Below are 14,849 nucleotides of genomic sequence, written 5' to 3' on the forward strand. Positions count from 1 at the left end.
AGTTTTTATTTCCTAATTTATTTCACATTTCACATTATCCCTGACATAGATTGCTACTCCGCCACCTTTCCTAATCTGCCTATCAGTATGGCATAATTTGCAACCTGCAATTTGGTACTCGACAGGTAACTTACGTGAGTCTAAGTTTATCCATGTTTCGGTGAATGCTATTATATCGATTTTTTTAGGTACATTCCAACGCCCTGATTTCATCCATTTTGTTTCTCATACTCCTACTGTTTGAGTAATAGACATTTACGTTATTCGTGTTCTGAGTCCTCTCTTTGACGCGTTTGGGTTTTAACTCCCTGCCTAAATTAGTTTCGTCATCATTCCTAGCACTATTTCTCTGTAACCTTTCACTTTGTTTATCCTCTGCCACTGCAGTCTCCTCCACCTCCGTACCCATATGTTGCCCTAGCAGTTTAAAGATTTCGACATTTTTGGAATTGCCCTTTTCAGATAGCCAGCCAGAGATGCCACCCCAGCCCTAGACAGATGTACCTCATCCGTAGCATAAAGGTCCCTTCTTCCGTAAAAGTTGTCCCAGTTGCCCACGAATGGGACTGATATTGACTTGCAATATCTGTCAAAACTGCCGTTGACACCAACTGCCCTTGACAACCATTCATTGCCACCTTTCTTTCTAGACAGGACACCCCATATGATAGGGATCCCTCCCGTCTACCTAATATGTTCTATAGCTGTCTTGAACGTATCAAGGAGCTCCTCACAAAAACACCGGCTAATATCATTGCCTTCTGCACTGAGGCAGATAATAGGTTTGTTCCCATTACCAGACAAGATATTGTCCATCCTGTCAACTATATCCCCCACCCCAGTTTCTGGCAAGCAAACCCCCATCCTATTTTTATTTTTACCACAAAAAGCTCTATCCAAATACCGTACCTGGTAATCGCCAACAATTAAGGTTTTCTTACCTTCCTTGTTCACCCTCTCCCTGACTATGCTAACGTCCAATTCGTCTATCAAAGGACTAAAAGAGTTTTTACACTTAGCTGCTGCTGTCTTATCCTTGGTGTGTTTTCTTACCACCAGTTTGGTCGTTCCTCTCCTCACAACCTTCCATTCTCCTGAGTTTTCGTCAGACACTGGCTTTCCTTCTCTTGTTTCTTTCTTCATCTTCACTAACACTTCCTTTAATTTCAAGTTTTCTTCCTTGACCCTCTCTAACTCGGTCAGAAGTTCGGCCCTCAGAAGGGCACATCCCTGTTCTGAAGTAGCACTAGCCTTTACCGGTATTACAATATGGTGAATTTGTGATTCAGGTGAGCTTTATTACCCGAGGTTGTTTTTAACCCCTGCTGGTGAGCCTGGGTCCCTCTCACCGCTTCACCCCCAAAGACCAGCCCTGGCCTCACCCATGACACTACACAGCCTCTCACAGTTCTCTGTACAATATCAACAATCTGTTAACTCTAATCACACTGTCGTGTAAGAAATGTTCAAGTAAAACAAATTGTTTATTTTGTCCTTAAGTTTCTTAGTTCAAATGTTGATATTCTATAACAATGCTATTGGTTAAATCAGTCAGCTGTAATACCCTTAGTAGCTACAGTAGCAAATATTTACATGATTTAAGACAACACTTACCTGCCATCATCCAAGAATTTCAACCCCCAAAACAATTTACAAGTATGAACCGAGATCCTAATGTCTTACTTAAAAGAAAAATACTATTTGTTCATGACGCCACAACTATTTTCATAATGTGCCCCCGTGTTTGATCCTATAACATCTACATGTTATTTAAATACATGTTAATGTTTCTCTTCACCCAGACGTATCACGAGAATGAAGGGAACAACTTCGTAGGCGCCTACGAGATCTTCAAGCCGTCCCTGATCGTGCGTGACCCTGGGCTAGTCAAGCGCATTATGATTCAGGACTTTGACCACTTCAGCGAGCGAAGGACATTTGGTAATTCCAAGAAAGACGAATGCTTGAGAGAAATGCTTTTTCTCATCAACGGCAGCCACTGGAAAGGCGTCAGGTCTATTATGTCCCCAACTTTCACCTCCGGCAGGATGCGTCAAATGTACCACCTAGTGGAGGAGAAAGCAGATGCTTTAATAGAACGTCTTCAGCGACACTGCCAAGAGAAATCTTTCGTTAAGACAAAGACAATTTACGCCCGTTATGTCATGGATGTTATAGGTACCTGTGCTTTCGGTATCAAGTGCAACTCCATCAACAATGAGGAGGAAGAATTTTGCAAGAAAGCAAGTGAGCTGAACGCCATCAGCGCGCGGGGAACATTACGGGGAATAGCTCTGTTAACGCTACCTAATTCAGTGTTGAATGCAATCGGGATTTCTTTTACCACTCCACCGTTCCTGTTCTTCCAGCGCGTGGTGGAGGAGACAATTAAGAATAGAGAGATGGGAGTGAAGCGGGGAGACTTCCTGGACCTGTTGCTAGAACAGCGGGAGGAGCAGAGCAACTCGAACACCAAGACACCTAAGTACCGTGAGTGTTGTTCAGGTCTTTGTTTAGTATTTGTTTAAATTCAGATTTGGCATCGGTTGGGAGGATGATTTTCTTCTCCCAGAGGGACAAACAGAAGGCGATCAGTTAATTAAGACAGTATCGGCACTGTTTAGTACTCATCTTGGCCTCCGTCTTTGTAAGTTAATCAGTTATAATATGCATTTTCACCAATTAAAATTAAAACTATATAAACGAATCTTCGAAAATCCAGAGCCTTAGTTAGAAGACGCCACCTGGAGCCTCAAGTCACCCCCTGCCTCCTGGTAATGATATAACTCATAATCTGTTTTCATTCGATGTTTATGTAAACATTACAGTTGATAGAACATCTTTGGTCAACACAAGACAGAGGCCACCAAATATGGTCATAGCGTTTATCAGCTGAGATGTACAATAACAATACCCTATTGTTTATATGCATGAATTCCTTATAAACTAAAGAACATACGTGAATTACTCAATAATGCAACACTATTGATAATAATATTAGATTCGATGCATTTAATGAGAAATGTCTTTAAGGTTAGGAATTAATGTAAGAAAAATTAAAAAGGAAAGAATATATTTTGTCTGCACTTGACGGGGTTTTAAAGTGACTAATCACACGAGATTTAACTGTTGTCTAAATTACAATATTTTGTTCCCCTGTAATTTAATCACGCTTAAAAGTTGGTGTTGGCTGTTGATCTCCAAATAGATTCAGCGGGGCCTAACAGTTTACAGTGTATCAATGTAAAGAATAACTTTTTTTCACAGTATTTGTAATTTCTTTCATTTAAAGTTTTTAAGAGGTGCCAAGGAAATACTGTGACACCGCTACTTAACGAATTTTATTGTGTAGATTCTGCTCACGATAGGTTTAGTTCTTTGAATTTATTAGCTGCCAGTCTGAGCTCCCATTAGTATGCATTGACAGATTAATGCCAAGTGTACAGCACAAAATGCAGCTGACAAAAAAAACAAAACAAGCATCGTAATAAGCTTTTTGATTAAGTAGCAACTTAAGTAGCATGGGACGTCATTTTCTCATTATTTTATTTATTTCTTTGTTTTATGTGATTGCAAGACTTGAAACCTATTGGGTGTCACTTAAAATACGACTTTTCCTCTGTACTGTTTTACTCTCTTGGGTTAAGATCTCGTACTGTAGGTGTGGACGTTCAGTTTGACAATGATCCTTTATTAACTTGCAATAGTTTGTATGGGGGATCAAGGTACAAGTAAAGCCTTTCTTAACCTAACGCTGCTCAGGTTTCTTTCATTCTTATTATGTTCTCAGAGTAGGATAAGTTAGATTAGACTGGAATACGTTTAAGTTAGTTTAAGTTTGTCTGGGATGAGGTTAGGTTAAGTTAGGTTAGGTTAGGTTAGGTTAGGTTAGGTTAGGTTAGGTTAGGTTAGGTTAGGTTAGGTTAGGTTAGGTTAGGCTAGGCTAGGTTAGGTTATTGGGGTTAGATTAGGTTATGTTATATTAGACTGGGGTATAATAAGATAAGCTCATGTGTGTTTAGGCCAGACTACGTGAAACTGAGATTAACTTATATTTGACTGTGCTAAAGGTTTCTTGTCATTATATAATTGTATCATATCTCACCAAGAGTAAAATTATCAACGTTTTCGGTTAGGTTAGGTTAGGTTAGGTTAGGTTCGATGCTCTTTCACATTACTGTACAGTACAACTCGACCACTTCCTGCTGAGCACTCCCTCTTGGTCTCTCCTTTCCAGCTATAAAAGACTCGACGATCGTCGCTCAGTCCGTCCTGTTCCTTATCGTGGGTCATGAAACTACAGCCGGCACCATGGCCTTCGTCTCCTACTACCTGGCCCGCAACCCACACCTCCAGCACCGACTTCGTCAGGAACTGAGGGACATAGTGGAAGAACACGGCACGCTTACCTACCAGACCATCATGGAGGCGCCATTCTTAGACGCCATTTTCTCAGGTGATGAACAGTTACTTAACTTTTTAGATATTTTTTTATTCTTTCTTTTTTATTTACTAATACTTTTAGAGGTTTGAAATAAAGTAGATGCTCGTGGTTACTCTTCAGCTGCGTTACCAAGAGAAAGCCGAGCACCGTTTGGCTCGCAACACTAAATTTGCTGTGGAATAACGACATTGGATCAACGCTTCCATGGAAGAGTTGTAAAATCATGGGAAATTACTGGCGAACCGAGGCACGGTGCTCTGTGGCCAGTGCCCCTCACGGTGGTTGACTCCCCTGCTGACGGTGGTTGACTCCCCTGCTGATGTTGGTTTATTCCCCTGCTGGCGGTGGTTGACTCCCCTGCTGGCGGTGGTTGACTCCCCTGCTGACGGTGGTTGACTCCCCTGTTGACTGTGGCTGACTCCTGCTGATAGTGGTTGACTTCCCCTGTTGACTGTGGCTAACTCCTGTTGACTGTGGTTGACTCCTGCTGGCGGTGGTTGACTCCCCTGTTGACTGTGGCTGACTCCTGCTGATAGTGGTTGACTCCCCTGCTGGCGGTGGTTGACCTGTGCTGACGGATTAATTCACCTTAAGTTTAACCCTCCCAGCTATTTCACCGTAAAATTAACCACCCAAATGTTAACCTAACCTAACCTATCATAACCCTCCACCCAAGGTAACATCAGAGTGTTTAATCATCAGGTGAACTAATCTAGGGGCTAATTTTCAGGTGAATGTATGAGAAACTCTTCAGAATGAGATGTGTCTATTTACGCTGTGATGTACAATTTGTTGATATTTTACATTAATATTTAATTCAAAGTTAAATGGAAACCTAACCTAACCTAACCTGACAAAGATATCTTCAGGTGTGTTAATTGCTCTGCCAGGTAATATATTTTATGGGTTTGTGAATCTTGAGAATTGTATATGTACAGTACAAGACCAAGAAAGGGTATTATTACTGTAGTAGAAGAAGTAGTAATTCTATTATTATTATTATTATTATTATTATTATTATTATTATTATTATTATTATTATTATTATTATTATTATTATTATTATTATTATTTTTATTATTATGATTATTATTATTATTATTATTATTATTATTATTATTATTATTATTATTATTATTATTATTATTATTATTATTATCATTATTATTATCATTATTATTATTCCCGAACAGAGACTCAGAGACTCAACCCGATAGCAGTAGTAATTGAACGACAATGTTCTCAAGACTACAGGTTAGTCATACATAAACACGCATACTCCCATACACACACACCCATACTGTTATACACATACTCATACAGTCATACACACACTCATATTGTCATACACACACAACCATATAGTCATACACTCACACCCATAATGTCATATACACACCCATACTGTCATACACACACACCCATAGTCATACACCCACCCATAGTCATACACACACCCATAGTCATACACCCATCCATAGTCATAGTCAGTCATACACCCACCCATAGTCATACACCCACCCATAGTCATACACACACCCATAGTCATACACCCACCCATAGTCATACACCCACCCATAGTACACACCCATAGTCATACACACACCCATAGTCATACACACCCATGTCATACACCCACCCATAGTCATACACCCACCCATATACACCACCCATATCATACACTCATACACCACCCATAGTCATACACCCACCATAGTCATACACCCACCCATAGTCATACACACACCTATAGTCATACACCACATAGTCATACACCCATAGTCATACACCCACCCATAGTCATACACACCCAGTCATACACCCACCCATATACATAATCATATAGTCATACCCCCACCCACCCATATACACCCACCCATAGTCATACACCCACCCATTGTCATACACCCACCCATAGTCATACACCCACCCATAGTCATACACCCACCCATAGTCATACACCCACCCATTGTCATACACCCACCCATAGTCATACACCCACCCATAGTCATACACCCACCCATAGTCATACACCCACCCATAGTCATACACCCAGTCATACACACACCCAGTCATACACATAGTCATACACCCACCCATAGTCATACACACCCACCATACACCCCACCCATAGTCATACACCCACCCATAGTCATACACCACCCATAGTCATACACACACCCATAGTCATACACCCACCCATAGTCATACACCCACCCATAGTCATACACACACCCATAGTCATACACCCACCCATAGTCATACACCCACCCATAGTCATACATAGTCATACACCCACCCATAGTCATACACCCACCCATAGTCATACACCCACCCATAGTCATACACCACCCATTGTCATACACCCACCCATAGTCATACACCCACCCATAGTCATACACCCACCCATAGTCATACACCCACCCATAGTCATACACCCACCCATAGTCATACACCCACCCATAGTCATACACCCACCCATAGTCCCACCCATAGTCATGTCATACATTCACCCATAGTCATACACCCCCATAGTCATACACCCACCCATAGTCATACACCCACCCATATACACCCATAGTCATACACACCATAGTCATACACTAGTCATAGTCATACACACACCATAGTCATACACCCACCCAGTCATACACCCATAGTCATACACCCACCCATAGTCATACACCCATTGTCCCATAGTCATAGTCATACACCCACCCATAGTCATACACACACCCATAGTCATACACCCACCCATAGTCATACACCCACCCATAGTCATACACACACCCATAGTCATACACCCACCCATAGTCATACACACACCCATAATCATACACCCACCCATAGTCATACACTCACCCATTGTCATACACCCACCCATAGTCATACACCCACCCATAGTCATAGTCATACACCCACCCATAGTCATACACCCACCCATAGTCATGCACCCACCCATTGTCATACACCCACCCATAGTCATACACCCATCTATACAGTTATACGAGAGAAGTTGGCCAGGAGTGTCACCCAATCACAGATTACCTCACCCTATTGGGCTGACGTCATTGGTTGCCTTACACAAGACACTGGGTGGTGGGAGGAGGAGGGAGTTGTCCTTGGTGGAAAAATACAGTATACACGATCTCAGATTTGGGCATCAATACACATCCCATACAGTCATACACCTGTACAAATCATACACCTGTAGCCTTGCACTTATACAGTACAGTCATACAGTGTTTTATAAAGTATTGTTTGAGTTTACGTGAATCTCTCTCTCTCTCTCTCTCTCTCTCTCTCTCTCTCTCTCTCTCAGGTTGCCAGGTACGGACGTTATCTTAAAGAAAGGACAGCATGTTACCGTGCCTGTCTGGAGTCTTCAAAATGACCCTCGCTATTGGACCAACCCAGACCAGTTCCTCCCAGACCGATTCTTGCCCGAGAACAATCACAATGTGATCAGCGGCACCTACCTTCCCTTCGGTCTTGGACCCAGAAACTGCATCGGTAAGTCCCAGACCGGTTGGATGATTGGTCTCTGTGTTGTGTTAAATGTTGATATCACTTTATCTTTTGGTCTGGAATCCAGAACTATTAATGTGTGAGACCATTTTTCCGAATTGTTTAGGACCAATTTGATGTTTCAAATTAAAATAGTTCACCCGTACAGTAGTGCTGTAGCTGAGATCAGTTTTCTGTCTGTACCAACTTGACTTGATTAATTTATATACAAAAAAGTGAGAAGATATTTATTTTAGAATTTTATACTGTACACAGACAAGTAACTTAATTTATTTATTTCTTTATCTTTGCAAGCTGCTTAATTCATACTATAATCTGGTAAAGTCATGAGAACTTACTAAAGCTTAATATGCAACATATATCTTCAGTTGTTCTTGTTCTTCTTTACAGCAGTTGTGTGTTATATTGTGATCTGCTTGTGACGTTAACATTGCACTTGGGTGTGACGACCCTCTCTCTCTTTCTCTCTCTGTCTCTCTCTCTCTCTCATAGTCTTTCATATTCTTGCAGGAATGAGGTTCGCCTTCATGGAGGCCAAGTTGGCATTGGCTAAGGTGATCTTGAAGTTTGAGATGTCTCTGGCGCCTGGCCATGAAGAATTGAAATTGTCCGTGGTGGCCATGAAACCCACAGATGACATCATGCTCGTGTTCAAGTCACTCGAAGACGAACAATAAGTCACCTTATTTTGACTTTCCATTGTGACCCTGACTTGGCTCAGATATAACCAAATTTTCTATGAAAACCCAAACTTTTATTGAAACAAGTTAGCTTTTTCATATATCATCTTGAATACATAATTCAATCAATCAGAGTACCGTCCTGATATCTGAGGGTTGGCCCAAGAACGTTTAAAGTGGAGTACTTCCGCTCTAAACGTTTTCGGGCTGTTTTTTACCGATCCTCCAAGATTTTGTATCTCTCTGGGGACCCAGTTTTTAATTTCATTCATCCATCTCAGTCTCTGCCTTCCCCTGGCCCTCCTACCTTCAACTTTGCCCATTAATATCTCTGTTATTATCCCTTCGTCCATAATTATATAACCAAAATATCCCATTTTTCTTTTTCTGTACATTTCAATTATTTCTCTTGAAGTTTTTGCGAATCTTAGTACTTCTTCATTTGTTTTCCTGTCTGTGTAGCTTCTTCATAGTATTACCCTATAACACCACATTTCAAAGACCCCCCAACTCTCTTGCTGGTGTCTGCCGAAGGTGTCCACACTTCTGACCCATACGTCAGTCGTTACCATATAAAATCTTTCAGCAGTCGTTTTCTCAATTTGAAGTTAATGTGCCTTTTCATTGCGTAGATTAAACTTGACCTCTCACCAGAAAAAATACCACTAATTTTTGCCCTATTTTGACCTTCTGTGAGCTTAACCTTAGCCCAGTTAAAACTAAAATAAATAACTTTTCTTTAATCTCTAGTTCCATAAGTGCGCTGAGTTTCGCTGCAGTTGGTTTGACTCAGTTAAATACATACGATGATAGATTCCTTACCAGTAATACATTCATTATACCACCTGTTCCTAGTATCATCAGGGATCAACATTATACTTAGCTGTCGTTCCTAAATTTGTCATTGTTACTTCTATGGTATATGAAGTAAGGATCTACAGTAGTCTCTTATTATTCTATTTTTACCCCATTTATACAATTTATTCTATTTTTACCCCATTTATACGATTTATTCTTTTTTTACCCCATTTATAAAATTTATTCTATTTTTACCCCATTTATACAATTTATTCTATTTTTACCCCATTTATAAAATTTATTCTATTTTTACCCCATTTACAAAATTTATTCTATTTTTACCCCATTTGCAAAATTTATTCTATTTTTACCCCATTTATACAATTATTATTAAAGGGTATTTGTTTTCGTGTAATATGATGAAGAATATATGAATAAAATTTCTTCACTGATCACATTGCGTCTTCCATTCACTGCGTTGTTATTACCACTGTCCCGGAGAATGTGTGCAGGGAGGCAGGAATAGGTCGCCTCCCTTGACAATACAGTCAATAGTATACTTACTTTTTCCATGCCTTGAACAATGAGTTTTATGGTATGGAGTTATGAGTGCATCTTGACTATTTTCTCTCTCTTTTTCTCACCTTTGCCATATAAGTATTACTACCATTACTACCATGTGGTATATGAGAATGAAATCGTGGTTCAACATTGCCTTGTTATTTACTACTACTTGTGATCCTACCAGAGGCGGACTGGGCACTGTTTGGAGGCCGTGCCATTTAATTTTGTGTTGGGGCCTATTTCACTCCACTAGAACTGATAGTTGGGGCCCATTTCACCCCACTAGTACTGATAGTTGGGGCCCATTCCACCCCACTAGTATTGATAGTTGGGGCCCATTCCATCCCGCTAGTATTGATAGTTGGGGCCCATTCCATCCCGCTAGTATTGATAGTTGGGGCCCATTCCACCCCGCTAGTATTGATAGCCATCCATGACATATGCATTAGTCACCAGGTTTATCATTTTTTGAGAAGAATCATTCACTCGTCTGGTCATCTCCTGATAGTCGTGTTCACTGGGCTATCCATCAGTACACCATTAATTAATAGAGAGAAGAGACCTTGGCAATAACATCCCCTGGTGCACGTGTCGTTGGCTCAGTGTAGTTAGAATTTAAAAATCAGGGTAATACCTGAATTAATTTCGAAGATTTTTTTTTTTTTTTTTTAATAAGTGGGAGGAAAGGAGAGCCCATAATGACCGACTGCGGGGGGCTCATGGCCCATGGCTCAATGGCCAGTCCGACTCCGGATCCTACCAATGCACATTGTCATGAAGGCTATGTGTATGGTAACAGAACAGGTTCTTTAGCATTAGAGTAGAATAACACTTTTAACTATAAATGTGACGTGTGAACTTTATGTTTTGTTGTGGGTGAGAGAGGGGGGAGGGTTATGGAGAGAAGTATTACTGGAGTATCCACACTTCCATCTGATAGGGAATTGCATTAAGATAAACAGTACTGAGGAGCGTAAAGAATTTCTGAAAAGAAATCACTAAATTAGAAAAATACTGAATTATGTATGAATTATTTGATTAACTTACAGAATTACTAATTAACCTGATAATTGTTGAGTCATACACCCGGAATTACTGAAGAAACTTGGAAAATCGCTTAGAATACTATTTTTGGGCTGCGTTGAATCAATTCAGTTTCAGGTATTCATGAGCTGACCGGCGAATATTTCCGGGGGGGCGGGGGGTTCACGTGAGGTTTTCAAGTATAACGACAAAAATTTCATGAAGGATAAGATATAAAGCACATTGATTTGTAACCCACACACGAACATGTCAGTAAAATATTTCAAGCACAATATATATTTTTGTTTACCTTAATCACACATAGGAATAGGAATGAACTGGTGGTCAATTATCAATATTAGAAGCAAACGAGCACACGTAACATTTTCACATTTATAGTTAAGTCTCACTTAACCTCTCTCAAGCAACCTGTTAGAGCGGTGTGGTTATATTTACTAGACAGGACCTTAGAGCCAACCAGGTGAGAATACAGGGGGAAGATGTTTGAGAAGAACTGAATGTATCTACAGATCTCCAAATTGTAGTTTTTTAATCCAAAGAAATTTAAGAGCCATAACAGACTACGGAACGGCGCTCAACTCCAGCTAACTCCATGTCATGAAGGAATCAAATTACACTAGATTATCTTAATAATCCTGCAAGTCTTTTTGTATAAACTCAGAATGTTTTATTTTTTTATTCCAACATGTTAAAGATCCGATTCACTACAGAGGTAAACAAACCCCCAAACCACTGGGCCTCATCATAACTAACGAAGAGGGTATGGTGGCCAAGCTGGAGCACCTAGCCCCCGTTGGCACCAGTCACCACATAACGTTGTCCTACAAATTTATCAACTACTTGGTTCATGATAAGAGCAGGCCAAGTTTCAAATATTACAAGGGCTATTATGACGGGATGAGGGAGGAGATGAAGGGTATCCACTGACCTGACTCGTTGAAATATAAAAACGCGGATACTACCGTGAATATCATAAAGAGTAAAGTGAACTATTAGATTGATAGATATACTGACCCAAGACCAAACCCAGTGGCCCCAGGAATACAAGGAAACCGGAAACCGTAACGCACGAACCTTGCGGCGGTTGATAAAGTTAAGAAATTATGCATTCAGGAACCAAGCCAAGTCAGAGTGTAGAAGGACTGAAAAAGCGTTTCAGAAGCTGATTGCAGACGAGGACAAATCAAACCTACGTTCTACCTTAACGCAAAATCAAAATTGAACACTCTAGTGGGCGTATCAATCCTGGGATTTTAGGATGGTAGTTACGAGGGAAAAAAATCAGGACAAGTCGGAGGCGTTAAATTATTTTCCTCGGTGTTCACAAGAAAGGATGTGAAGACCCTCCTGCGTTTGAGGAAAAGAGTTTTAACACAACGTTAAAGCACATGGAGTTCCTTCCCAGAAGAGTGCATTAGAACCAAATTACCAAAGCTCAAGGTCTATAAGATCCCTGGCCATGAGAGTGAGGAGCCCAGAGTGCAGTGTTAAGAGAGTTGTGTAATGAGTTCGCTGAGCCCCTAAAAATCCGGTTCTGCAGATGTATGGATAAGCGGAAGGTCCCCAGCGACTGGAGAATGGCTTATGTAACACTTACATTTAAACAGGGTGATCGCCACTCCACAAACACCTAAAGGCCGGTGAGTTTGGCCAGTGTAGTGTATAAATTACCAAGGAGCATTATATGTTATGCCGTCATAGAACATGTACTACGAAACAACCCCGTAAAGGAATTCCAACACCGTTTTATGCCCAGACGCTCCTGCTTGACGCAGTTACTCAGTTGCTGGACGTGTGGACAAAGATTCTGGAACGAGGTGGCAATATAGACAATATATACCTAGACTTAGCCAAGACATTTGATAGCGTACCTCACAGAAGGCTAAAGGTTAAACTGGAAGTGTATGGAATTCGGGATAACGTCCGAACTAAACGTGGATCAGAGACTTTCATGACAGCAAGCAGCGTGTGGTTGTGAATAGTTAAATTTTATTTAGTTATCCTTTTGTTACATGCTCTGTGAGGCCATCTAACAGCGCCAACTATTGAGTAAAATTTCAACTTCCCTCGAGTGGCATCATTTGTCCTACTTCGAGTCTTCATTACCTATAAGGTTTGTTTATGGGAGTGAGGTGCTTGGACAGTCGCTTGACCTCCCAATAATCCCATCAGCCAATAACGACAAAGGTAAGCTTCGGTTCCAATCTGTGGTGTTCTTTCCTGTATTTTGTCATGATGATTTATAAGAGAAAACTTTGTTCTGTTTTAAATGGTTCACCTCAACATTATTTCTGTTGATTAGAGATTTATTAATGGAAGATTTGGTTGTTGGTTCCAATACAGTTTGGAGTTTTGTATTTTGTATTATTTCTGACGTTCCTTTCCTGTACCTGAGTTAAGGGCTGGACAGCAGGAGACGCCCTATCTATACTTGGCTTACCCTGACCTGATCATTCGCTTCCTCGTTCACCCAATCCTATCCAGCCACACTACCGCCTACAGTAGACCAACTATACTGCAACTCATGACTAGCGCCAACTTACTTACTCCCTACTCACCATGGCTCAACTCTACGACAGTGAGGGAGTTTTAAGTTCTAGTGGAGGACATACAGTAGACCAGAGTTGGTGTCGTCTATCAACGGTGTCTTCGAATAGTGATGAAACGTTGGACATGACTGGTGACTTTGGTTAGCAGGAGAGGAATAGTTTTAACTTCTTATAGAGTGTTAACTATCGGTGAAAATAATGTTATTTTTGTTATTAAATGTGCTTATTAAGAATTTTTTCTCCAGAACCCAGTCATTGGCCATACTGAAAGTATGATTAATAATGAAAGTGGTGATTAATGGCACGAAATCGTGAAGTGTACCCATGACAAGCGGGGTACCGACGGGCAGTGTACTGGGCCGTTATTGTTTGTTTGTTTCATAAATGATATGCCAGATGCTAAACACCCTTCCATACAAATGTCGGTGGACGATGCTAAGTTATTAGGGGAAATTAAGAACTAAACAAACTGTGAAGCGCTACAAGAAGATCGCGGTCAGCTTCAGGAGAAGTCAAAGGAATGACTGTTAAGGTTCAACGCCACGAAATATTAAAGGTTGCACCTACGTTCCTATCAGTAGTAAGGAAGCGTATCACACATCCCTACGGTACGAAGAGACATCATAAAACTGAGGCCAAACGTGAAAAAGACCTGTATGTGTATAATGATAACATACGGAAATTCTCGGTGTTGTGAGAAGGTAAATCAAGCTAATAAGCTAGTAGGACGAATACGAATGTTGTTCACATAGCAGATGGTCCGCCCCTCACAAGGCTCCTCAAAAGTTGGTTGTTCACCTTCTGGGTTACTGTCATGACGTCATCCCATCTGATCCCTGAAATATGCTACAGACTCGGTTAATTGAGACTATCCAAAAGAGGGGCAACAGACCGATACCCAGAGAGAATATAACACCTGTAGTTGTTTATTGCTTATATTACAAATGGGCAAGGGGTGATGTAATGTGAGTCAGAGGACATTACTCAGTCGAGTGTTTATGCCTGAAAGTGGTGGATGCCCGCATATACTAGAAGTCACAGTCCCAGGTTAAAGAAGCCACAATTTCCCCAAAAAAAAAAAAAGATAGAGAGAAATTGTGAACTCTTGGAATAATCTACCAAGGAGTTTTGTAACGACACTGAGTGTGAGCTCATTAAGACCAGACTTGACCAACACTGGCGCAGGTACAGAGACATTCTGGAGCCAGTACTTGGCAAAGCGGCTAACAGTCCGATCAGCGG

The 14,849-nt window shown here is 40.9% G+C and overlaps 1 protein-coding gene across 1 annotated transcript; it reads left to right on the forward strand.

Annotated features, from left to right (window-relative positions):
* The first annotated feature begins 1,764 nt into the window (after nucleotides 1-1,764).
* LOC121864545 (cytochrome P450 6k1-like) lies at nucleotides 1,765-9,615 on the forward strand. The gene is made up of 5 exons (XM_042363615.1): nucleotides 1,765-2,490; nucleotides 4,238-4,456; nucleotides 5,638-5,698; nucleotides 7,767-7,957; nucleotides 8,483-9,615. The coding sequence occupies exons 1-5, from the start codon at nucleotides 1,779-1,781 to the stop codon at nucleotides 8,647-8,649; spliced, it is 1,350 nt and encodes a 449-aa protein (XP_042219549.1). The 5' UTR covers nucleotides 1,765-1,778; the 3' UTR covers nucleotides 8,650-9,615.
* Nucleotides 9,616-14,849: the final 5,234 nt, after the last annotated feature.

Source organism: Homarus americanus, unplaced genomic scaffold, assembly GCF_018991925.1.
Source record: "Homarus americanus isolate GMGI-L3 unplaced genomic scaffold, GMGI_Hamer_2.0 scaffold8612, whole genome shotgun sequence".
Taxonomy (NCBI): domain Eukaryota; kingdom Metazoa; phylum Arthropoda; class Malacostraca; order Decapoda; family Nephropidae; genus Homarus; species Homarus americanus.